The sequence below is a fragment of the Sceloporus undulatus genome, chromosome 3 (assembly GCF_019175285.1).
Source record: "Sceloporus undulatus isolate JIND9_A2432 ecotype Alabama chromosome 3, SceUnd_v1.1, whole genome shotgun sequence".
NCBI classification, from domain to species: Eukaryota; Metazoa; Chordata; class Lepidosauria; order Squamata; family Phrynosomatidae; genus Sceloporus; species Sceloporus undulatus.
Genome location: NC_056524.1, coordinates 214,925,264 through 214,952,274, shown reverse-complemented (window position 1 = coordinate 214,952,274; position 27,011 = coordinate 214,925,264). Strand labels below are relative to the sequence as shown.

At 41.3% G+C, this 27,011-nt stretch overlaps 1 protein-coding gene and 1 pseudogene across 1 annotated transcript; both read left to right on the top strand.

Annotated features, from left to right (window-relative positions):
- The first annotated feature begins 601 nt into the window (after positions 1–601).
- Positions 602–27,011, top strand: KLHL24 (kelch like family member 24). Its single transcript, XM_042457142.1, has 7 exons — positions 602–735; positions 10,103–11,082; positions 12,040–12,224; positions 12,947–13,065; positions 13,737–13,925; positions 18,763–18,951; positions 22,509–27,011. Exons 2-7 carry the CDS (start codon positions 10,163–10,165, stop codon positions 22,707–22,709), a joined length of 1,803 nt encoding a protein of 600 aa, XP_042313076.1. The 5' UTR covers positions 602–735; positions 10,103–10,162; the 3' UTR covers positions 22,710–27,011.
- LOC121925247 lies at positions 13,934–16,610 on the top strand (annotated as a pseudogene).

Here is a 27,011-nt window from a genome sequence, read left to right as displayed (position 1 = left end):
ATATATTTGTAAAATATTTCCAAGCCATGGGTGTTTGAATCCGTGGATCTGGAGGGACTGGGAAGAGTGTATCAGTTTCTTACAAAAAGGGACAAATCCTCCAATTCTGGAGTGGACTAAAGCTTTCAAAGATTAGAAGCTCTGGGGAAGGCAGACTTTTGCAGGACATGCCCTGGAAAAGGAAGAGCCACAAACACTGCTATAAATGCAAACCCATGCTTCTTCCCCATGCTCAAAATGGAGGACTTTTCCAGATTCCAGACAGAAGGTTGAAATGGAGGACGTGTCCTGGAAAAGGAGGACATGCCTGGTCGCCCTGAGCTATAAACACTGATATAAATGTAAGCCCATGCTTCTTGGCCATGCTCAAAATGGAGGACATTTCCGTATTCCTCCTGGACAGAAGGTTGAAACGTAGGACCTGTCCTGGAAAAGGAGGACCTCTGGTCGCCCTGCGTTGACTAAAACGGACACGTATGGCTGCACACGGCGCCTCCAAGGCACACCATCCCTGCGAACTACATCTCCCAGGGGTCTTTGCAGCCGGCCCTCCTCTGATTGGCCGGCCTGGGCGTGACGTCATGTGTTTTGGCTCTGGGAGGTCACATGTTTCGGGGTCTCCTTTGTTTTGAGTTGAGCTGGAACTTGAAACGGAGAGGAAAGGAAAGGAGCAAAAGAGAAGACGGAGGGCTGTCTTCTGGTTCTCCTCTGCGGGGAAGAAAGCCACTCCGCCAGGTAATAAACACGTACTGGTTTATATATATCTATATTTGGGGTGGGGTGAGCCACAGCAGCCTTTGTTTTCCTCTCGGAAGCGGGCATCCAGGAGGGCCAAAACAACCGGAGAGTGCTGAGTTCGAATCCTGCCTTTTTGTTGCAGTGAATAAGAATAAATAAGAGTGGCAGGGATCCTTCTTTGTGAAACGCGTTTAAACAAAGTTTGCAAATAGTGTTGTCGTTGTTGTTGTTGTTAATAATAATCCTGCCCTGCTTTTTTTCTGGGCTGCGAAATCTGCCACTCTTGTTTTGGTCCTAAAATCTGCAAGGTTCAGATGGATGCTTGGCTCAGAATCTGAACAACTAACTCCAGCTCCCAGAATTCCATAGCAAAAAGCCAGACAACACACACACACACATGATTCTTTGGACATCATGCTCCTTTGTTGTGGCTTCCCTTGTTGGTGCCTCGAGGGAGGAAGCGGGGTTAGTTCATCAAAAGGTGGAAAAACAATGTGCGTGGCGAGGGAGGGAGGGAGGGAGGCAAGGAGAGCCTTTAAGGACACGGAAATCCTGGGTTTTCATGGACACTGGCCAGAGAACCTGAAGGAGGACGAGTCCCGACAAAGAGAAATGCAGATCCCGACGTTAGATAGAGACTCCCTTCAGGGAAACCTATGGAGCGCCCTAGAGCAAAGTGCAACAACATCCACAAAAACAGGGATCCCTTTATTCGGCCACCAAAATGCGCAAAAGACACGATGCGAGGGTTCTTTCGTGGGGCCAATAAAGGGATCCCTGTTTTGTGGATTTGGGGTATATTTTGAAGGATCAGTTTTGTGGGTTTTGAATGTTAATATGAAGAGGGATCCTTCTTTTGTGGATTTGGGGTGTTATTTGGAGAGGTATCCCTGATTTGTGGATTTTATTCTCTGAAGAGGGATCCATTTTGTGGATTTTCATAGCCTTCAGCCAGGGAGGCAGTTAAAGCGGTGCCAAACCGGGCTATTTCCCCAGTGTGGATGCAGCCACAGATGGAGCCATGGCTCCCTCCCTCACTGCCTCGCTAGTGGCGAAGACTGGCCCTTAAGCTGCGATTTCTTTTCTCTGTCTCCTCCCCCCCCCCCCCAAAGTTGGTCGCTTCCAAATGGCTAGATTGGCTCTTGTTGGTTCAGTTGGACCAGACTACTTTTTTTGGGGGGGACAGTACAGTAGAAACAGTTAACACTCTCGAGCCTTTTGTGAGGAAAAGGAAACGACAGCTGTTGGGTATATGGACTGGAGTGAACCACAAAAGACGTTTGGGGGGGAGAGGAGTGTATTTCTAGACAGGAACGTCTCACTTTTCCACCCTCTCCCCCCCACGCTGCTTGTTATAGTTTCTTCCCTTCTCCCTCTTGACAAGTGGAAGGAGGGGGTGGGGAAAAAGGCGAGGATTGGATCCAAACATCAGCCAGGGGGGGGCTTTTGAGGAGTCGAGTGCTCTAATTGGACGAAAATTGAAAATGGGCGTGGCTTGTGTCCAAGACTGTTCGGGGTGAAGGTGAAGTGGAGGATGTGTGCGAAGAAGGGGGCATGTGCGCATGCGCGTGGCTCTTCAGGTTCGAACGGAGGCCAGTTGTGTAACGGTCTCTTCCTTCCGACGCTCCTTCGGGAGTTGAGTTCAAGAGGGCCAAGGAGGCGGTTATTTTGCCTCAGGCGCCTCAGAGTAGCACCGTTGGCCCCGTTCCGTTGCTTTCAGCCGCGGTCTTCACTATCCATGAACAGTTCTTTTGTCTCACACGTAGTTAGGTGCCCTAAGTAAAAAGGAGGACATGGCACTGCAAAGTGTAGGGCATCCAAGAAAACATGACTACATTAAAAAAAGAAACACTCATAGAAATACACATTCATGCTTAAAATGGAAGGCATTTGAGAATTCCTCCAGGACAGAAGGTTGGAAATGGAGGACGTGACCAAATAAAAACTAAAAACGCTCATAGAAATATAAATCCATGCTCAAAATGGAGGACGTTTCAGAATTCCTCCTGGATAAGAGGCTGAAATGTAGGATATGTCCTGGGAAAAGAGGACATCTAATCACTGCTCATGCGACATTTTAAATTCAGCTCTTCAGTGTCTCATGGGCAAATGAATGCTTTTCCTCCAGTGGTTTGAGCCTTGGACTATGACTCTGGAGACGGGTTCGAATTCCCACTCAGCCATGAAACCCACTGGGTGGCCTTGGGCAAGTCACACACTCTCAGGGGAAGGCAAGGGCAAACCTCATCTGAACAAATCTTGGCAGGGAATCCCCATGCCTTAGGGTCACCCTAAGTCAGAAATGACTTGAAAGCACACGACAACAGGCCTGGGTCTCCTAAAGACCCTTTTGCTGCAATAATCTTGAAGCGGGTCTGCTTGAAAGCTTCTGGGGTTTCTTCTCCCCTGCAGTAGGATACAGTAAAATCTCAGAAGAGAGCCAGAGAGAGGGAAATTTCTGTTCACACAACCGAACGAAAACATGTGGCCACAAGATAGTTTGCAAAGGATAGAGGATAATCTGAGTCGGACTCAGTGTGGTCTGGTGCTTTGAGAACAGAGTTCAAATCCTCGCTCAGGCATGGAAACTACTGTGTGACACTTTCCCCAGCCTCAGAAGAAAGCACAGGAAACCCACCTCTGAATAAATCTTGCTAAGAAATTCCCATGACAGGGTCACCATAAGTCAGAAATGACTTAAGGGCACACAGCAACAACAGAGGAAAATGTCCTCAAGCACCTTTTTGCCATATGTCTGAATGCCTGTGGATTCAGCTCTGGTTAATACTTGGATGGGAGACCACCAATGAATACTAGAGTTGCATGGATGCCTTATAAAATACAGGTCTAAAACACATTGCAGAAATAATCCAGTTTCAGACTGTTTTAACTGTTCTGACTCAGTGCTAGGGAATTCTGGGAACAGTAGTTTTGTGAGACATTTCTCCTTCCCTGTCAGAGAGCTCTGAGGCCACAATCAACTACAGTTCCTAGGATTCTCTAGTACTGAGCCAGGGCAGTTAAAGTGGTCTCAAACTGGATTATTTCCGCTTTGTGTTTTGGGCCTTTGTCAGTGGATCTGGGTTTCAAAGCAAGGAATAATGAGACCCAAGGATGCATGGGGCAGAGTACATTAATGGGAAGGCAATATGAGGTGAATGTTGGGAAATATAGGCGCGTTACAGACGGGCCCATGAGGCGCCGTCATTATGCGCGAGGGGTGGCACTTCCTGACGTGCCTTGCCCCTTGCGTGTAATTACAGTCGGCCCTTCTTATACACGGATTTTTTATACATGGATTCAAGCATACACGGTTTGAAAATGTTCCAGCAAAGTATAAATTTACCTTGATATTCCATTTTTTATAAGGGACATCATTTTGCTATTTCATTGTATTTAATGGGACTTGAGCATACACGGATTTTGTTATACACGGGGGATCTTGGAACCAAACCCCAGCGTATAACAAGGGTCCACTGTACGTCAAAATGGCAGCGGCCGTTCCACACGGCCGCCACCATTGTGACGTAGCGGACTCTCTGCGTCCGCACGCCAGAAGTGACGCTGCGAGTGCACGACTAGCGCCTCGCGGCGTCTCTTCCGGGGCCGAGGAAGGAGCACGATTTTTGCACTCCTTCGTTGCTGCGTCCGGGAACCGCACGGTTTGGATGCTGTGGTTCCCGGACGCAGCAACCAGCGGCGGCGCAAGACTGCCCCTTCTGAGCTGTCTGTAACGCGCCATAGTTAGGCAGGTGCAGTCCTCAAGGAAGTAATTTTTTTTCTGCCTTCTAATCCAGTCTCAAGTTAATCATTACAAGATAATTCTGATTACCTAGAAGCTATAATAGTGTTGTCTACATTGGGTTGCTGTTACAAAGTAAGTTATCTAAACTGTTTTTATAGAGAACTACAGTAGATGTAAACAAAGTGAATTGGAGAAAATATCTTCTCAACTATGAACTCAGGTGGCTCTAGATAAGCCACTTTTTAGCTGCCATACTCCTCCAGCTGCAATGAAGTATATCCCTGGTAGCTTAGAAGCAGAATAAAACGTATTCATAGAGTAAAATACAGTTGAACAGCCAGTATAAGTTACGTGCACCAGTGGAGGGTGGGAGGAACACATTTAAAAGTAACCCTGTTCTTAGAATGCTCTGGAACAAGATGGTTTTCAAGCACTCCTCAAAGCAGGGAACAGTAGGGACATAGTTTGAACCTGGTGGGAGTGTATTGTAGTGCTAGATGCTAGAGTAAAAAGGAGGCTAGATGCTAGAATAAAAAGGACCATGTCTTTCATACCTATTTGTTGCATGTGCTTTTTTGGAACAACAAAGGGAAGCGTCTCAGGTGTAAAGTTCATATGGGAGGAAATGGTGTGTGAGATGCCCTGATTGCGGGCTCCTCAGGATTACAAGATCAAAACAAGCACTTTACATTGAATCTGGAAGCAAATTAACAACTAGAAAAACTGGAAAACAACTAACATAATATATATAGTCTGGCCTGCTGGATTCAGGATGAAAGGGTAGCAGCAACATTCTGGACCAGCTGGGATTCCCAGACTATTCAGGGGCAGATTTGGATAAGGTGCCTTTCAGCGCTCCAGCAGTGAGGATACAAAAGGCTCATATACCAAGTGGCTACTTCCACTACCTGTCCATCACAAGAGGAGGGGCAGTTCAAGGAATACCTCTGAACTGCAAATTTGCATTTTCAGAGCAAATGGGACTCCATGCTAAAGCTTCCAAACTGGCAGTGGTGTACAGGGGGTGCAGACGGCATGAGATAACACACTAAGGGTGAGTGTGACACCCCTGCTCATCAAACATCTGTGTTTTTGGCAGAAACAGGCTGTGGCATTTGCCTGCTTCCCTTTAAAATGCTTTAAGAGATAGTTTGAATAGAGTAAAGCTCAGTGGGAGGAGAAAGGAAAGGCCGCAGGATTTTTGTTTTAAATTTCAAAATGTTTTTTAAAAATTTAATTTTTTTAAAATCAAATTTTGTTCTTTTAAAATTCTATTTAAAATATTAGATTGTGCCAAATCTTCACGTTAACCACATGAAACTATAGTATATGTAAAGACATTTAGGTCATGCTTATGATATTGTAATTTAAAGACATAATTTTAATTTTGCTAGTTGTTTATGTCACAACTATTGCCATTACATTCAGTGAATATAGGAATTACAATTTATGAGTAACACTAGTGTAAAAATTATTATTACGGATTTGGTATAGTATGGTATGGAAGGAGGTCAACATGGATGGGGTGGCACCATGAGTTACCGCACCAGGTGACGCCAATCCTAGTGATGCCACTACAAACTAGCAGTGTTTAAGACAGTGGTTCTCAAACTGTAGGTGAGAGCATGAGACTTGGAGGGCCTGGTTCCTCCTCCATTTCCCAAACTTCTTCTTTCCTAGAGACAAAAAGTGTGCTTGGAGCAGCTACCTCTGCCAGAGAGAGGAAGAAGAGAGTGGGGAAGTTCACTGAATCATAGCCATTGTTGGGGCCCATTCTGAGTTCCCACTTCTTCTCTCCCACCCCACCTGTCCCATGACTATTCCATTTCATAGAATCATAGAGCTGGAAGAGACCACAAGGGCCATCCAGTCCAACCCCATTCTGTCATGCAGGAACTCACAATCAAAGCATCCCTGACAGATGGTCATCCAGCCTCCACTTGAAAACCTCCAAAGAAAGAGACTCCATCACTCTCCAAGGGAGTGTGTTTCACTTTCGAACAACATTATTCCTAATGTTGAGGTGGAATCTCTTTTACTGTAGCTTGCATCCATTGCTCTGTGTTCTAGTCTCTGGAGCAGCGGAAAACAAGCTTGCTCCATCCTCAGTACGACACCCCTTCAAATACTTAAACAGGGCTATCATATCACCTCTTAACTGTCTCGTCTCCATACCCAGTTAAACATACCCAGCTCCCTAAGCCTTTCTTCATAGGACAAGGTTTCCATACCCTTCACTAATTTGGTGGCCCTCCTCTGGACACGCTCCAACTTGTCAACATCCTGTTTGAATTGTGGTGCTCAGAACTGGATACAGTATTCCAGGTGAGGCTTGACCAAAGCAGAATAGGATAACACTATTACCCATATTTTCCTGCATATAAGACAACTGGGCTTATAAAACGACCCCCAACTTTTCCAGTTAAAATACAGAGTTTGGGATATACTCGCCGTATAAGACTACCCCTCTTCCAACGCACACCAAATAAAAATTTAAAAAACCATCAGATTTGATTTCAATATGGTACTTTTAATTCAAATGCTTATGACATGCAGGTACTTGGCAGGAAAACTTGTTGTATACAAAACCTCTCCATGCCTGCCCAGCCCTCCCTGTCTCCAAGACTATCAGAGCGGTAGCGCAAACATGGCTCTTTTTTCCATACCCCAGGTGTCCCAAATGCCTGCAGCTTGCTCCGCCCTTCACTTACACCCCCCTCACCTCATCATCGGGACCACATTAAGTCACTTCTTTCCACGAATCCTGGTGAATGGATTTTCTTCTACCGTATTTGTACAGCGCCGCCCTTGCTGCTTTCATATGGTCGCCGCATATTGTGGGGATGTGGCCATGGCCGTTTTTGAGCTCCCCCCATCATATACGGCAACTGCAGATTCTCCAGTCTGGCTCGTACGTTTCAGCACCTGCCCTATAAGATGACACCCAGCGTATAAGATGACCCCGGACTTTTGAGAAGATTTTCCTGGGTTAAAAAGTTGTCTTATACACCAGAAAATACAGTACTTCCCTTGATCTAGACACTATACATATATTAATGCAGTTCTCGGTTATTGCTGCAGCATGAGCCTGCACTCCCACTCAATGCAGTTCAGCCTACGGTGGCCTAAGGAGAGCCAGTATCTGCCACTGCCCCTGGCAGCAGCAGAGGTCACTGCTGTCACCTGGCTCTGGCCCTTGGGTACAGAGGATAAATGGCCTTGGTGGCTCCACTCCAAAATGAATAGCACTTTGGACCAGCCATCTGAGGAGGAGAGGAGTAAGTGCACCACTTCCTGCAAGCCACTGGAACAGAGTGTGTTCCTGGGCTCGCCACTGCTCTACAATGTCACCTCCACCCTACAGGCCAGCCAGCTGGGCACTCCTGCTCATAGGTGGAGGTGTGTGACAAGCTACTCCTCTGGTCCAGTAATACAGGTGGAGTGGGGGCTGGATAGGGCCCAAGGAGAGGGGGAGGGATCAAAGATGCCTTTGGGCAAGCATTGGAGGCCTTGGGAGTGGCGGAGGATTTAGGGGCCCTGTGGAATCAGCTTCTAGGAGGCCCCATTTATCTGCCCACCCCCAGCACTTTCACACGTCCACTTGTTCTCCACACACTCAGTAACAGTATTTCTCTTGCTCTTTTTCTTTCACAGGCTTACTCTTGCAGGGGTTCATTCATACTAATTCTCTGACCCACTGACCCATTTTTCTGAGAGGAATTTCTCTCATTCTCAAAAGTTGCTACCCAGGATTCACAGTGTTTTCTTATTGCAAACACACCTGGCATATTCATTCAGTTGAATTTCTTGAATTGAGAGGGAGTAACGCATGCAGAACTAATATATGCATATTGTTTCCATTTCAGAGGCCATTGCCATATTCAAGTTATGCTTCAATGGTTTTGAACTGAGAAGAGAACTTCCATTTCAATATCTAGATATGTTTAGAAAGCACTGGAATATGAGTATGGACGTCTCTGGTAATTTGCATTGATGGAGTGCACAGGGCAGAGCTGAGGGAGAATTTATTATTTTCTTTATTGCCCTCCATCTAATCAGCCCAGGAAAGCTGAACTTCCAGGGTTTTGTTGGCTACTGTTGTCTTTCACTTTTATGTTGTCTGAAGTTATGGGGGTTTAAATTAAAGTTGCAGACACATAGCTAATTGCATAGGTAAGGCTCACCTCCACTTCACATGTAAAAGCTTATTGGTCAAAAATCCTTCACATGATCTCAGAGACTGTTTTTTGTCTCACACTCATTGGTTTCTGTGAAGGAGACATTACTGGAGTGGCATAAGTAAGAGCCTTGATCCTGGGACCTCCTGGGAAACATAGTTCTTTTGAATACAATGGAACCCAAGCTACCTTAGACCTATCCTTACTGGGGACACCACCAGCCATCGATCTATATCAGTGGAGACCCTTATGGTCATTTCAGTAGCTGCAAGAGCAGATGTGACGTAGGTGGTAGTGCTCCTCTCCAATGGAAAAGAGGCATTTCTGTCTTGCTCGCATACATGCCCAGAATACTAGCACTAAATAACACAAAGCTAACATTAACCCCAGCAGTTAAAATATTAAGGGGGAGCTGTATTGGCCATTAAACAAAATCCAGATTCCTTTAGTGATACAGTGGTACCCCGGGATACGAATTGATCGCGTTACGAAATTTCCGGGGTACGAAAAAGTTAGCTTGGAAAAAACTGTTCCGGGTAACGAAAGATTTTTCGGGTTACGAAATTTTTTTTGGTGTGTTTCGGCGCTTTTTGGCACGAAATTTAAAAGCCGCGGCTTTCCAGTGCTAGCAGTTTCGGGTTGCGAAATCTTTCGGGTTACGAACGGCGCCGCGGAACGAATTAAATTCGTAACCCGGGGTACCACTGTACATTTATTAGGCCAACCATAAGTCACAAGAGAAATTACACTGCCTTTCAAAGCTTGCTACCTTCTTTATCAGGCAAAAATGATCAAGAATTCATGCAGGGGAAGAAGAGTAAGAACGTATTCAACTTATTTTAAACCTATTTAATATTAAAATTACATGCATTAAAGTTTAAAGTTAAAGTATGAGTGTTCTTTAAGAGTGAGCCTTTGGTCAATACAGTCTGCCCTTGCTTTACGCGGGGGATCCGTTCTGGACTCCCCCTCATAAAGCCAATACTGCGCATGCTCAAGCACCATTTAACTGGATGGGGCTTGTGCATGTGGCGGCGCAGTGGCGCACGCACACAACGGGTGCACACCCCATTAGTCACAATGGGATGCTCCGCCCCTGGCGCCCCACGCGCTCCCGCGCAGCTTTCAGTGTATGCTCAAAATGGCATATAGCGTGCTCACGTATGACGCGGGCGCACTGTACATTACCTTGAAGGTCTTTTATGTTGTGACAGAAAGGTCCTTTGTGAATCATGCATTTCGCTGGTGTTATATGTTTTGTAAATTGTCCCTTTTGACTGTATGACATTTGGGGCTAAATTGTCTGTATGATGTGTGTTGCTCAATGGTGTTATTTAATATCTTGGATACTGATGTTTAGAGAACCAAGGCTAGCTACTGTCCAAGTATAATGGTGGTGTTTATAGTCAACTTATTTTTTAAATATTATTTTTACATTTAGCAACCAAAAGGAGACAATCTTCAATATTTCTCCATGATATTATAAACAACTGATGTAACAATGGTACTAATACTGGGTCGCAGATTGAACAGAGGGGATGGTCGGGCCCAGGAATCCCCAGTAACGAAGCGTAAAGTTTTTGAAATGGACCCAAAGTCCTTGTCTGGCCATGAGTTCTTTGATTTCTCTTCTGGATCATCCCATGCTGAAAGCATACTTCAGATTTTCAATGAATTTCGTGACAGTCGCTTGTTCACAGATGTAATAATCTGTGTTGAAGGTAGAGAATTTCCCTGTCATCGAGCTGTCCTTTCTGCCTGCAGCAGTTATTTCAGAGCTATGTTTTGCAATGATCACAGAGAAAGCCGGGAAATGCTGGTAGAAATCAATGGAATTTTTGCAGAAGCTATGGATTGCTTTTTACAATACGTGTATACAGGCAAAGTAAAAATCACAACAGAGAATGTGCAATATCTCTTTGAAACATCAAGTCTCTTTCAGATAAGCGTTTTGCGTGATGCATGTGCTAAATTCCTGGAAGAGCAGCTGGATCCTTGCAACTGCCTAGGAATCCAGCGTTTTGCTGATACGCATTCTTTGAAAACACTGTTTACCAAATGTAGAAATTTTGCACTGCAAAATTTTGAAGATGTGGCCCAGCATGAAGAATTCCTTGAGCTTGGAAAGGATGAGCTTATTGATTACATTTGCAGTGATGAACTGGTGATCAGTAAAGAGGAGATGGTTTTTGAAGCAGTCATGCGCTGGGTTTACCGGGCTGTTGATCTCAGACGCTCAGTGCTACAGGAACTTCTCACCCATGTCAGGCTACCTTTACTACACCCAAACTACTTTGTTCAGACAGTAGAAGTAGACCAGTTGATCCAAAACTCCCCTGAATGTTATCAACTGCTGCATGAAGCAAGAAGGTACCATGTACTTGGAAATGAAATGATGTCACCAAGAACTAGGCCACGGAGGTGAGTTGGCTTAGCTGATTATTTTTCTGTTGTGCACAGTCTGCCTTTGGTATCCTCTGGGGTTTGTTTCCAGGACCTCACATGGATACCAAAATCTATGGATGTTCAGGTCCCATAAAATACAATGGCACAGTAAAATGATGTCCCTTATATAAAGTGGTACACAGCAAAGTTTGAGTTTTGTAATTTATATATTTTTTAATAATTTCAAACTGGATGGTGGAATCCATGGATAAAGAATCCATATATATGGAGGGCTAACTACTGGAAGGAGCATGTAGAGGGATCTTGTAGCACCTTTGAGACAAATTGGAAGAAGCTTTTACAGACCTAAGTCTACTTTTTCAGAAGCATTTGGAGAGGAATTGTTTGGATAATGTATATCTTTCAGCCTATTGTTAGTCATCTGGCTAGTTAATCTGTTTAATTTAAAAATTGCATCATCTTTTTAAAAGTGTAGCCTTTTTTTCCTTATTGAAAGTCATGTATATTGAAATTATAAGAGTGCCCAGAGGCAAAAGATGTTAATTAAGGAGTCTAGGAAAGGTTACACACAATTAAGTTCTTTTGGTTTCATATATTACTCTTGAAATTTACTCAAGATTCTTTGTTTTTCTTGTGCTATAGACTAACATGGTTACTTCCCTAGAAATGGAACTTAAGCACATCTTTCTTTAATATATGTCCATGAGTCAGAGTTCTTTGTTCTTATAGATTATATGTACTTTTCTTGGTCTCATGACAGTGGTCTGTAAACTTGGATTACTTTTTTGAAATACTAAATGTTTTGAGACTAATTTTTTTCCTACATAATTTAGTAAATTGAATATACGTTTGAATGGTTGCTTCTTTCATGTTTTCTTGAATCAATTTGTTTAGCCAGCTTTCAAACATTGTAACTTTTATATACTTAGGTATGTCTTTCAACAAAGAGAATCTTTGTTTTTCTATTTCCAGATCAACTGGCTATTCTGAAGTGATTGTTGTTGTTGGAGGCTGTGAACGTGTTGGTGGTTTTAATTTGCCATATACAGAGTGCTATGACCCCATGACAGGCGAATGGAAATCTTTGGCTAAACTGCCAGAATTTACAAAGTCTGAATATGCAGTTTGTGCTTTGAGGAATGATATTCTTGTTTCAGGTAAATAAAAATTGCATTACACACAAAAGCATTGTAAAGAATCATAGAATCATAGAGTTGGAAGAGACTGCAAGGGCCATCCAGTCAATGGAGAGGTGTCTATTGGATAACTTTCAAAGTATCCAGTTAACATGTACAGTTTCCTTATTATATTTGAAAATTCCAAATCTGTATGAAATGAACCTTTTTACAAAGAATATACAAGTTCCCCATTTGATGCTGAACAAATGGCTCCAACATCCTATATTATATTGTATAAACTATTCCAGTGGTGTGTGTGTGTTGGTGGGTGGGATTGGATAAAAGAGTATTGTTTTCTTTGTTCCATAGCCAACAATTCTTAGAAGCATATACAGTGCGTCTACGTTATACGCGGGCGCGCTCTACGCAAACTTGAGCATATGTGTTCAAGCCGCAGGGAGCACGCAGGTTGGTGTGTTCCATTCAAATGAATGGGGCGCGCACCCATGGCGCCCCGCATGCTCCTGCACTGCCCTGCGTTGAACATAGGTGGAATTCGCCTTATGCAGGGGGGTCCGGAACGGATCCCCTGCGTAAGGCAAGGGCCCACTGTATATTTTTATAAACAAGTATGATTACTGCAGATTTTATTTTTATAAATGTATATGCATCAGAATAGGATATTTTTCTAATATTGAGTACAATGAAATGCATCCCTTGTTTAATTTTGGCAAAATTGATGTCTTTTTTTTTTTTATAAGGTGGAAGAATCAATAGCCGTGATGTGTGGATTTATAATTCTCAGCTTAACATTTGGATCAGAGTTGCCTCTCTAAATAAAGGGAGATGGCGTCATAAAATGGCTGTCCTCCTTGGTAAAGTAAGAGAGCTTTGTTATTAGCAATACTTCTTCTCTTAGAAATGACCCAAATGAAATAACAAAATTCGGAAACAGGGTTGTGTTTTCATTTTTCAACAATATTTGTTTGTTCCTTTAACAGATGATTTATTTATTTATTTATGTTATTTATACCCCACCCTTCAGCCCTAAAGGCTATCAGAGCGGCTGGATTTTGGTCTGAATTTCACATTACATTCCTAATCATCATCATCGTATAGGTTGCTGGTTAAAATGGGATTGAAATTAACTTTGCCATTAAGAAAAGGAAAAATTTGATGTAACCAAAATTCATAATTTGCCCATTTCTACCCATTGCCAAGTTAGTTAGGGGAACTTCCATAGGACACATGGTCTCTCAGTTATAAGCAACCATTTGAGACTATATATCACATTCATTTTGCAAACAATGTGGAATTTAGGGTAGAAGCCTAATTAACTTTGTTTCCATGTTTTTCGATGCAGGGAAATTTGTAAATATAACTCTCTTTTCTTAAATTGAAAATTGTTTGGTCCTAGATTACATATCTGTTTTCAAAAAACCCATCAGGTCACTAATTAAAATGCTAAGGCTTTGAATAATTTCACACTTAAGTTCTTTAAAATAAGCAAGGGATAAGGAAGTATTTAACATTTTCTCTTTACTTTTATAGGTATATGTAGTTGGAGGATATGATGGGCAAAATCGACTGAGCAGTGTAGAATGTTATGACTCATTTTCCAATCGATGGACAGAGGTAGCTTCTCTTAAAGAAGCAGTGAGTTCTCCAGCCGTTACCAGCTGTGTAGGCAAACTGTTTGTGATTGGTGGAGGCCCTGATGATAACACATGCTCTGATAAGGTTGAGTAATCATATTAAATTAATTGTATGTGTATTTAAAACTCAGTAATTGTTTAAAAACAAGTGGGGACCCCCAGTAAAATATTGCAGAATGGCCCTTATTCAGTGTGCAGGCAGCATAAAATAGCAGCCTTATGAGGGTTTTTCAAATGTTGGGGGCAGGATAATGTTTATTTCTTCATTTTTACCCTTCTCAAACTATTCCTTGCTGTGGTATATAATTCTGAAGAACTGAGGTGAAAGGCTGATTCCATTGCTGTTAGTGGGTGGGCAGTCCTGGAGTTTAGGAAACGAGGGGGGGGGTTACATGCACACACCCATGAAACCTGTCCATATAGTGTGCATTTCACTAACTGATCCCCATCTCTAGTATCGTATAAGCTGTTTGGTAATTGAAGAGTCTATTTCCCTACCCCCACATGACACTGCCAGCTTTCTATGGTTCCTGAAATCTATTGAATCCTTTCTGGCTGTCTACATTGTTCTTTCTGGCTGTCTGCATGTCGATTCTTTCTATTTTCTTCTATTAAATTTTCTTAAGCAGATGCATATCCTTCAAGCGTGCAGAGCATTGTCTGTGTATGGCTCTATTTTTACAGTTAGACAAATAGCTTAGCGCTATTAAATTTTAGAAGAAACAGGAAGGGGTGCTTGGACTGGGCCCTGAGGCAACGGCTACTGCTCGCTCCCTTCTCCTCTTCGTCGTCCTCCTGCTTTCCTTCCTTCCTGAGAAGAGCAGGCCTCCATTGAAGGAGAAGCCCCAGAAGGAGAAGATGTGTGCTGTCTCTTCCTCTGCCGCCCTGCTGGGCTCCACCCTTCCTCTGCCTCCATCTTCTTTCTGGGGCCTCTCTTTAGCCTTTGGCTCCTCATTTCTCCTCCTCAGGCCCCACTTCTTTCCCTCCAAAAGGCCCAGAAACCACCTCCACAACCGGTGAATGGGAGTGGCCTCCAAGCAGCAGCAGCAGCAGCAGCAGCACTAATGGAATGAATCCTTGTTGAATGCATCTAGTCTTTTCCTTGAGAGTTTACTTCTGGAGAAGGGTTGTCCTTTGGTTGGAGCCACTTGGTGGCAAACCAAATTGTGGATCTCAGAGTCCCAGAGCTGCTTGACGGAGAGACAGCAGAGTGACGTTAATCTAACATCACAGCCGCAATGGTGCTGTCACGGATAGCAGATTATCTTTGTTCTAATGCAGTGATGGCGAACCTATGGCACTTGTGCCAGAGGTGGCACTCAGAGCCCACTCTGTGGGCACATGTGCTGTCACCTCAGCACAGAGTTTGCTAGAGTTTGTTACTAGAAAGCCAGAGGGACATGGCACTTTGCAATAAACAAATGGGTTTGGGGTTGCAGTTTGGGCACTCGGCCTCTAAAAGGTTCACCATCACTCTGTTTTTAAAAAGGAAGCAGAGTTTGATGTGAATGAAGAGTTAGATAAAAAGTATGCTGGACTCTTGGGGGGAAATGGACATCAGTTATAAGATTACAGAAGAAGGTTATGGAATTAGAATCCAAACTAAATGAAGCTAAGGAAGAATTTACATAAATTGGATCTCTTGACCAGAAGCGAGGCCCTAAAGAGTGGATCCCTCGTCCTCCAGAAAAGTATGCATTGAGTGGGCACTGGAGTCCTGTCACAAGAGTAATTTTTCATCCAGTTTTCAGTGTTATGGTCTCTGCTTCAGAGGATGCCACAATAAAGGTATGGGATTATGAGACAGGCGATTTTGAACAAACCCTGAAGGGCCACACAGACTCTGTGCAGGATATTTCCTTCAGTTACAGTGGCAAGCTGTTGGCCTCCTGCACTGCAGATATGACTATTAAATGATGGGATTTCCAAGGCTTCGAATGTATCAGAACCATGCATGGTCATGATCATGATGTTTCTTCTGTAGCCATCATGCCCAATGGGGATTATATAGCCTCCGTCTCAAGGGATAAAACCATCAAAATGTGGGAAGTTCAAACAGGCTACTGTGTGAAGACTTTCTCGGGACATAGAGAATGGGTCCACATGGTACGGCATAACCAGGATGGCACACTGATTGCCAGCTGTTCCAATGACCAAACAGTGCTTGTCTGGGTGGTAGCAACAAAGGAATGCAAAGCTGAACTTAGAGAGCATGAGCATGTGGTAGAGTGCATCTCCTGGGCTCCTGAGAGCTCCTACTCCACAATATTGCAAGCTACAGGATCTGAGACTAAAGAGTGGCTAGCCTGGGCCTTTCCTGCTTTCTGGATCTAGAGACAAGACCATTAAGTTGTGGGACATTAGTACTGGCATGTGCCTTATGACTTGTGGGCCATGATAACTGGGTACTTGGTGTCCTCTTCCATTCTGGGGGGAAATTTATTTTCAGCTGTGCTGATGAAAGACATTGCGTGTCTGGGACTACAAGAACAAAAGATGCATGAAGACTCTTAATGTGCACAAACACTTTGTTACCTCATTGGATTTCCACAAGACAGTGCCCTATGTGGTCATGGGCAGTGTAGATCAAACAGTAAAAGTGTGGGAGTGCCGTTGACAGAATTCACGTCTGACCCACCTTTCTCCCTCCCCCTCTGGATGCACTCAGATACCATGATTCCCCATTGAGCTCTGTTTAAAATAAATATTGTCCTTTCATGTAAATTATTCTGGATGTAGATTGAGCTTATTAAATGTTACACACAAAGTATTCATGCATGGTGAATCCAAATTGTATACTGTAAATTTACATACGTTGTCAAGAAGCATCATAGGTTTAAGAACATGGGCTGGCATTGGTCACATCAGGCCTGAGAAGGCCGACGTTGGTTGGTTGAATTGGGGGTGCTTAAACTGGTGACAGCAAAACTGTTCTGTGCTGGATCAATTGAAACACCCGTTCTCCTCTTCTCTCAGGTGGTGCCTATAAACTAGTGACTCTCATGTGGGATATTTTGAGGGTGGGCGGGCGAGGTCTCTTTCCGAAACACGTATGTCTGTAACATTATTTAAGTGTGCTTATGAAATCTAAGGATACTAGATAAACAAGGCAGCGACTTAGAATCTTATGTAATTAATGGATACTAATTAAAAAATTCTGGGGGGGAAAGAAGAAACAAGCAGGGACCTGCAACAAAATTTTGCAGAGCCAGAAGCTCCAAGCTCAGACAGGCAGATGGGAAGAAATACACTGAACCTGATGCTGTTACCTAGAGACTACAGCTAACCAAGTACCACTAGTCAGTGAGTACAGTGAAAGCTGTACACATGCCATCACACTCTTTTAGCAGCAGAGAAGGGGCCGAGCATCCTGACTTCGGGTGGCTCCGCCCACTGGCTCCTGGTAGGCAGGTAGGAAACAAAGAACAAAAGGAATGACCGGGGCCCTGGCCCCCTCGCCCTTGCGGGCGGAGCTACCCAGGAACCCCAGTCTTCTTCCTGCCTCGCACCTGGTAGGACGTTTTCTCATCCAGTTCCAGATTTTTCTCAGCTCGCCGCTCCCCGGACCCGCCTGGCTCCCTTTCTCTCTCTCTCTCTCTCTCTTCCAATCGGCAGAGGCGGCCTTTGGCCGGAGGGTGTTACAACAGGTGGTATCGGATCCGCCCTCCGCGCCAGCCAGCCCTCCCTAGTATCTGGTCTGCTTTTCTAAATCCCGAAGTCAGGATGCTCGGCCCCTTCTCTGCTGCTAAATGGAACGTTGGACTTACCTGAGAGAAGTCCCTTTACAGCAGAGAAGGTACGAGCATCCTCCCCACCCTGCTCTGCCTACTGGCGCGGGTGGGCGGTTTTGAGTTTTTCAAGACCACATTTATACTATGTTTCTCGGCTTAAAATCGACTGGGGTTCCTGGGTAGCTCCGCCCGCAAGGGCGAGGGGGCCAGGGCCCCGGTCATTCCTTTTGTTCTTTGTTTCCTACCTGCCTACCAGGAGCCAGTGGGCGGAGCCACCCGAAGTCAGGATGCTCGTACCTTCTCTGCTGTAAAGGGACGTCTCTCAGGTAAGTCCAACGTTCCATTTTCCTACAGTGAAGGTGGGTATCCTCAAATGAGTTGTTCTTCTTGCTTGCTATAATAGGACAGGATTAATATGAAACAGATTTGCTGTCCTTTTTATGTGGAAAGATGCTCATCCAAAAGAGAATTTTCAATTTGTTTGAGTTTGGGCTCATCATGCCTGCAGCATAATCGGTATGAAGCAACAGGATTTTGCTAGTTGAAGGAATGATGATTATAATCATAGAAAAAGTATTGGTTTTACTGTTAATATTCTACTCTCTGTATTTCTTTGATCTAAATCAAAGGCTGCATCAGACTTCATAATAAACCATTGTTTTATCATGGCAATGAGATGAGGTTCCCTTGAAGTCACATATTCTTCCTCCTCTTCTATGTTGAACATAGCCACAAGAAGGGAAGAAGGAACTTAACTGCACTTTAGCATGTCTTCTAAATACCAAATAGTGGTTAATGTTGCCTATAGTTTCTTAAAACAAGGCAACTATAACATATAGCTTCAGTCAAACCACAGTTAAGATTACCAAGTTTGTTGGGTTCAGTTAATATGAGAAGCTGAAGTTAATAAAAATTGAATAAATGCTTCTCAGACTCCATAAACTCAGGGATAATCTAGGTCTATTTCTCATGAGGCTCAAATGCTCTTGTCCTTAAACACTGTCACTGTATATGAATTGGCCAGAAGAAAAGAACACATTCTTCAGTAATCAGTAGTACAAAGTTGATAACCTTTAATTTGTCCAACTGTTTGTAGATATTGATGAATTAGTGTAAGAAATTGAATCTACAACCACTGTTTTTCTTAGACTAAAGCAGGTGTTAGAATTGAATATTTTTCTTCTTTTACAGGTTCAGTCATATGATCCTGATAGTAATTCTTGGCTGCTCCGTGCAACAATCCCAATTGCCAAGAGATGTATAACAGCTGTATCACTAAACAATCTCATTTATGTTGCTGGAGGGCTTACAAAGGCAATATATTGCTATGATCCAGTTGAAGACTATTGGATGCATGTGCAGAATACATTCAGCAGACAGGTAAACAAGAAAGAACTAGTAAAAATGCTGTAGTATGAAGTGACTTCTAATAAACTGTGTAAACTCCCATCTATGAAGGCTGCAAAGAATTCCATGTTCTTTAAATGTTCATTCATTAGAAATAATATTCTATAACACTTTCAACTGACAAAATGCTACCACTGTTTGTTGGCATTTTTTGGTTGAAAAATAAAATTACCCCCCCCCCCCAAAAATGGGAGGAAATCAATGGGCTAAGGGTTTGAAAGGCCTCCCTGAGTCCCAAGGTATGTATACAGTGCCCCAACCCCTAAAAGCTGACCACACCAGCTATTTATTATAGCATATCACTGCATTTCTAGATTATTGATTTACTTATTTATTGAAGGTATTTTTATTTTGTGCCTTCTTTTCGTCAGGCTACTTTACAATCAAAATACTTAACAAAGTGTTTAAACCAAACAAACTACTAGCACTATCAAACCCAAACCAAATAAAACTGGGAGCTTAGCTTATTGCTTTTTGAAATCACTGGAAATGAACAGGGAAAAGTACAGGCTTCTGCAACTGGATTGTGGCATGGAATTTATTGGTAACTTTACTAGTCTGGTTTCACTACCTTTAAGGGTCAAGATATTTCTTTGCGCCTAGGCTCAGATTATTTCTTAAAATACTTCATAATCTAACTGCCTCTGGTGTTCCAGAAAATATTCATTAGATGACTTTCCAAACACTACCTATACTTCTAAGAAAGGGTAGAACAGCTTAATGTTACTGTTCCTGAATCCTGGACTGATAAAAACCATAATGCCTGAAGTATGATATGCATTTATAAGTGTTAACGGTGGCATCTGATGAGTTAGAATCATGCCAGAGATATCTTTAGGTCTTTGTGCTATCTGTTCAGCTAGTATTGATCTTTTACTAATGTATTTCCAAAAGCTGCTAAATTCCCCAGACGCCTTTGCGTTCCTCTGTTTTATTCATTTTTTAATTATCTATTTTGTGTGGCATTTTCTTTGTTTTGTAACCTTTCTGTTTTCAAGGTGTGGAAACTATGCAACTGGGCAGCAATTGCCACCAGCTCTAGGCTACATAACAGTGGTACATCTAGTATATTTGATTTCTTTTTAACACCCCTCTCCTCTGTACAACAAAATTATTTTCAATGATGATGATGATGATGATGATGATGATGAAATGAAGCCAATAATAATAATGGCCAGAAAAGAAGCGTAGGCAGTGAAAAGGAGGTTTTATTGAATTTTATATATACAGTTAAGCCTGCAAAAATAAATAAAATTATAACCTGCCTTAGCACTTTCATCTTTGACATTTTTCAACAGTCTTTGCTCTTTTTTTTCCTGCTAGTTGGTGTTATCTGCAAATCCTGATGTTCCGTCCTCCAGTTTTCATCCCCCCATTCTCCAAGTCTAATCCAACTTTCTGTATATGTTTAATGTATAATTTAAATAGATAGGGTGATAAATGCAACCTAATTTGACCCTCTTGCCAATGGCAAACTGTTCTGTTTCTCTATATGCACAATCTTAGAAAGTGAAATAGAAGCTGAACTCAAAACACTTGGGAAATATATATCACCAGAAATAGATGGCAAAGCAATAGAGCTGTATCAAGCAACAGAAGCAGAATCCACTCAAATTACTATTAAAATATGTCAGGAAATATGGAAAATAAAATAATGGCCTACAACTTGGAAACACTCAGTATATATTTGGATTCCCTAAAAGGGGACACCAGGAATTGCAGTGACCACTGAACTATTGCATTAATTTCCCATGCAAACAAAGCAATCCTCAAAATTCTACGATAAAGGTTTTTACTGTATATGGAGTGAAGAAATGGCAGATGTCCAAATTGGGTTCAAAAGAAGAAGATGCAGTAGGGATCATATTGCAAACATACATTGGATAATGGAATGCATCAAAGTATTTCAGAGGAAAATCAGCCTGTGCTTTATAGCAAAGTCTTGGATTTTGTAGATCATGAAAAAGTATGGGTTGCCTTAAAAGAAATGGGTGTACCACAATGTTTCATTATCCTAATAACCTGTATTCAGGATAATAGACCACTGTTAGGACAGAATATGGAGGAAAAGAATGGTTTCCAATAGGCAAGGGATCAGGCAAGGCTGCATTTTATCACCCAATTTTCATACAGAAAGCTGGATTAGATTTGGAGGAAAAAACATGAGAACGAGGAAGGAACATCAGGATTTGCAGATGACACCATACTGCTTGCAGAAAATGAAAAAGACATGGAACAACTACTGAAGAAACTCAAGGAAGAAAGTGCAAAGGCAGGTTTACAGTTGAACATTAAGAAAACAAAAATAATGACAACTGACTTACATAACTTTAGACAAAAGACATTTAAATAGTTCAGAATTTTCCCTACCTTCGTTCAGTCATTAATTAGAATGGAGACTGCAGTCAAAAAATCAGAAGACTAGGACTTGAAAGGGCAGCTATGGAGGAACTGGACAAGATCCTTAAGTTATAAAGATACATTATTGGATACCAAAGTCAGCATTGTCCATGCCATTGTATTTCCAATTGCTACGTATGGCTGTGAAAGCTGGACAGTGAAGAAGGCTGATAGAGAAAGATCAGCTCATTTGAAATGTGATGCTGGAGGAAAGTTCTGTGGATACTGTGGCCTGCTAAAAGGAGAAATAAATGGGTCTTAGAGCACATCAGGCATATGTTCAGGCATAGGAATTGTAATTCCTCAAAATCTTGAGGGCCTCAGAATGCCTGCCCCATTGTAACCTAATGAGAAAACGTTCAGATTCCAGTGTTCTGGCATCTTTTCTCATCTAATGTCATGTGCATTTCCTAATTTAGTACAGTATCTCAGTTCTTATTGTCTTATATACTGTATTTGTGTTCTGTTACATATATCTCATGATTAGTATAGTTGTCCCTTCCGATTCGCAGGGGTCCATTCCGGACACACACACAAAAAACCACACACACACACACACACACCGGTGAATCAGAAAAACCAAAAATATTGGAGCCCCATTGTGTGCATGCCCTAGGTGTGTACACCATTTTGTCCCAGGAGGCTTCCCGTCCACAGAAATTCAACACAGCGAGCGGAAAATCAGCGAATCCGGGGTGATGACTGCAGTTACCTAGCCTTTCCCCCATGGATTACAGAGGTCAGAAACAGCCATATCAATTCTACTATGGAACAGGAATAACTAAATGCCACAAAGTTATTATACTGGTGCTCCCTTAAGAGTTTACAGAAATTATGTTTCTGGGTTGATACTAGTACTTGATGGTATCCTCCAGAAATAATGAATACCCAGTAGAACTCAAACATTCAGACTCCTTAAAGGTAAAAATATTTTCAATAATCTAAACTGCACAAAATATGCAAAAGTATATCAGCATGGAAATATAAGCCAACCCCATACTGAAGAAATGTCTATGTCAGATTTTACTTTAGTATTGTGTAGCTCTTTCAAAGGTAAGCATCACTCCCAGCAATGACAATTAGGGTTTTATGTTTTCATTACCACTTATTTCTTAATATATTTTGAACAGGAAAACTGTGGCATGTCTGTGTGTAATGGCAAAATCTATATCCTTGGTGGGAGACGAGAAAATGGAGAGGCCACAGATACTATTCTTTGTTATGACCCTGCAACCAGCATCATCACTGGAGTAGCAGCTATGCCCAGACCAGTCTCATACCATGGCTGTGTGACTATTCACAGATATAATGAAAAGTCCTTCAAACTCTAAAAAGAGGAGAGATTCAAAGAGATCAGTGGCATGTTACAAACTGAAATGGAGAAGGAAAGCACTTTTTCCATAGTGGCATCTGGAAAGAAAAACATTCTGCTTCTTAATATGTAAAAATGCATTCAAAAATGCATTCAAAATAATTTAAATATTTCTTATTTCGGTTCAATGATACTTGACATGTTTTGGTCTGAAAATAAGGATAGTTTATATGACTGATTGGATCATGTTCACTCTGTATTATCTATAATCATAATCTTAGTTTTGGGATGTGAAGCAGTACTTTGTAAATATTCATGCCTGGTTTTACAGATGTCTTTGTATTTTCATATCTTTTTTGTGGTAAGTAATGTTAACTTTACTTTTAAAGATAATTCATAACCATGATTTCTATATAAATGATCTAAGAAGACATGGCTTGAATTGCAAAATTCACTTTTCAAGGTTCTTTCATTAGTTGAATTTATTTGAATAAGGGGGTTTCGGCTAGGATTCACTATTATGCTTCCACTGCAGCTTCCCCCAGAATTTGTGATTCCCTCTTCATCTTGCATCTCTCTCTACCCGAAAAGTATGTTCCAAAGGGCTGGAGCAGGTTTTTGTGGCAGAGCAAGCTGCAGGAATAAGAGGGGGGAAAGCTTTAGTCTTGCTGATGATGGATACAGAAGTACACCACTGGATCTTGGCATTAGTGTATTGCAGGAAGAACAGACTTGTTAATTCAGAATACATTAATAACACAATTGACACTTGTCAGTGAGCACTGTTTTCAAATATACCCTGTGTATGTAGGGATATTCATTTAATAAAACAAATGGGCTTTGGTATTACTCTAATAATGTCATAGGGTTGCTCTGAATATTATTTCTAAACCAAATCTTAAGACTTCTTGGTTATCCCTCAAGTGCTTACAAGATTTGTAGTGGGCAATTGTGACTTCATGCCTTCTGCCCTCAGATGCAGGTGTCACAATTGCCCACTACAAATCTTATGTGTGACCCATACATTTTGATTTAAGACAGAATTCATTCTCTTATTTCAGTCACGTATTCTTATAGCTTCTGTATTGTTATTTGTCACTCTCAGGCTGCATCTACACTGTAGAAATAATACAGTTTGACACCACTTTAAGTATAGCTCCACCCTATGGAATCTTGGGATTTGTAATTTTATAAGGTCTTTAGTCTTCCCTGCCAAAGTGCTGGTACCTCCCAAAGCTACAAATCCCAGGATTCTGTACAGAGTCATGGCAGGTAAAGCGGTGTCAAACAGCATTATTTCTACAGTGTAGATGCACCTTCAGATGGCTTCATTTAAATGACCACAGGTTGTTTTTTTTAATTCCTAATGAAAAATAACCCTTTGGACCAATATACCAAGAAATTAATATCCATTTTACTGTTGCTTGTTCCATCAAAGAAAGAAAATATTTAATATACATCTGTCTCTTAAATTTAGCAAGTAGTTACAGGTCTGCGTTATATGATTTATTACTATAAATTATAAACTGTAAATTGTAAAGTATGAAAAGGTAAAGGAGAGAAGAATGAACCTTTCTTCACTTTTAAGAATTTTTCATTTTAGCATGAGCTGACATGAATTTCATTTCACCATCAAATGTACTGATAGAGTTGATATTAAAGCCACAGGTATATCAGCAATTATAAGGTTCTGGAGGTGGGATCAGAGTAAACCTGAGTACACTTAAATCTCCAATGTAAATTTTCTCCATTCTGGTTACCTGTGGTTTTTGGCATCCACAGGAGAGTCGGGAACAGAACTCCCATGGATGTGAAGGGCTGCCTGTAACTGAGTCTGCTAGACACAGGAGTTAAAATTAGTTACAACAGTACAGTCCACCTGCCATAGTAAACTGTTTTACATGTCAGTTTCCTGAGCCTTAGTTTACTGTGTTTTAAAGATTATATTCTGAATATTATGACTTTTCATAGGACATTGATTATTATGCTTACACAACCCAATCCTTCCCAATTCCCAAGAGAAGAAAGCTGGGTGTATTATTCCATATCCAACTTTTAAGTCTGACATTGTTCAGCTGGTTTCTAATTGTTTTATTGCAGGGGTGGAAAATGGGGCAGATCCCAAAAGCCTCTGTTCTGATATTTTAAAAATGGAGGGAGCCAGAAAGGATTAATTGCTCTTCTTGGAGGCCTCCAGGAGTGGCACATTATTTAAGCCCTGCTCCCCACAAGAACCATGGAAGTGACTTATGGTCACTTCCAGATTGGTTTTCAGGGGCAGTGGAGGGTATGCCTGCATCATGTGATCTTCTATGCTACCACACAGATTAATTTGTGGCAATCTGATAATATGCATGTTTGTTTAGAAAAAAATCCCCAGGAGCAAAGTTGGACTTCTCACATGAGCATGTATGGAAGTACAGCCTTTATGTAATAATATCTGTTGCCTTGATCTCCATCCAGTACTGAATGTGCCTTAACTTTCATCCTGATTGTCATCCAACTGTGAACACAAAACAAGATGTTCCACAGTCTAGTGATAGTTACACCATACTCATATGTGAAATTCAAATATCTCAATACCAATTTACTTTTGTAGCCTCATTAAGACTGCAGGTTCTACCTCCTTAATCAGGGATCCTGGGAACACAGCTAATTCCTGGGGAGATAATAGATTTCCTATTTTTTTCTTGCTCAGCACAATTGCACTAATATTTTGACTCATGATATGCAGAAGTAAAATGCTAAAACCAGGTGACAAAATTGGCAGAGGAATAATGATAGAATAATACTATACATGGTGAAATAATACACTCAGGAATTACATACATCTTTTTCTAGATGAAATCAAATGAGTAGTAATCCACTGATACCAAGGGAAGTTAAAAATAAGTAACCTATATTCCAAGACAAATTATTTAAAAGGATTTGTTTCACTAGTTCCTCTCAATTTACCAAACAAAAAGCTCCTGTGAATGAGGACCATTATCAGTTAAATATATCTCTTACTTTTGTATTAATACAATAATTAGTGTAATCATTGTTAAGTAAAATAGCAATTAACTATGACCTGAAGAAGTTCTGTGTTTTTGTGCTATATCTATGTTTTTACAGTTACTCCTGAGCTTCATGCCTATGAATTGTGCCTATTCTGTAAATGCACTTAGTTTGTCATAGTTGTGAGTGGAATCCTAGTTAAAGTTGTGATTTTTATAAAACAAAACTTTGAGAAAGGGGTTGTTATATTAAGCCTGAAAAAGAAGATTGATACTGAAAGCAACGTTCAGTTATTTCCAACTACTGTATAGTAGACTCATCAAATCTACAGTTTCCCACTGTGAAAAAACAGTTGGTCAAGTTTAGATTCACAGTATCTCATAAAAGATATCTTACCTATCCATCAACATTTCTTGCTTTTTAAACATTTTCCCTCCAGATCATAAATCCATACTCCCAGCTATATGGAACAATGGTAAAGAAACTGGCATATCTATTTTACAGCTTTAGATACAGAAATGACATGGATTTTCACTTGAAATAAGCCAAATTTCTGTCACTACTTCCATTTTTCTAAACAGATCGTTTGGGAAATAATTGCAACCTAGGTCTTTAAAAGAACACCAAAAATGTGAGGAAAGTGCCTCCTTGAAAAGTCTAGCATTTGGTTTTACAATGTCAACTGACTTTTAAGCCCCATTCAAATGCTAGTTTTACAAAACCACAAATTAGATTCAGAAGGGTAGGCTTGATTTATTTTAAATGAGATCCTGATATGAAACGTGCCCTCATAAGAATGTTCTGAATAATTAAAAGCACTCAAATAGGTCAACGTTGCTTTTTCATCTAGTTAAAAAAACATTTCATCCAGTTAAAAAAATATTTCATTACAACAGAAAATACGGCAGCTAACCTCAAATGAAACCCACCAGGTAAAAAATTCCACTTATAATTCAGAGATTTGAACTAGGGACAGTACTTGGAATAGCTTAAGTATTATATTGTTTTTATTAATGTGCTTTATGAACATACTGCCCTACTTAAGACCATTTAATCAGCTTGTATTCAAGTGTACCACTCAATATTTTAACATGTATGTATTTATGAGTATGTGTGATTTGTTTTGATGATCATTGATTTGCTTAAAGCTACTGTGTATGGTATGTAGCAGTATTTAAGTGAGGGTGAAAAGCATGTGATTGTAGCTCATTTTGTATAATTAATCCAAAGAATAGAGCCTGTATGTTTTTAAACAAATCTATTCTTCGTGTAATCTCTGCCCAAAAAAATCCAAATTCATAATAAATGTCGCTAATTTGTATCA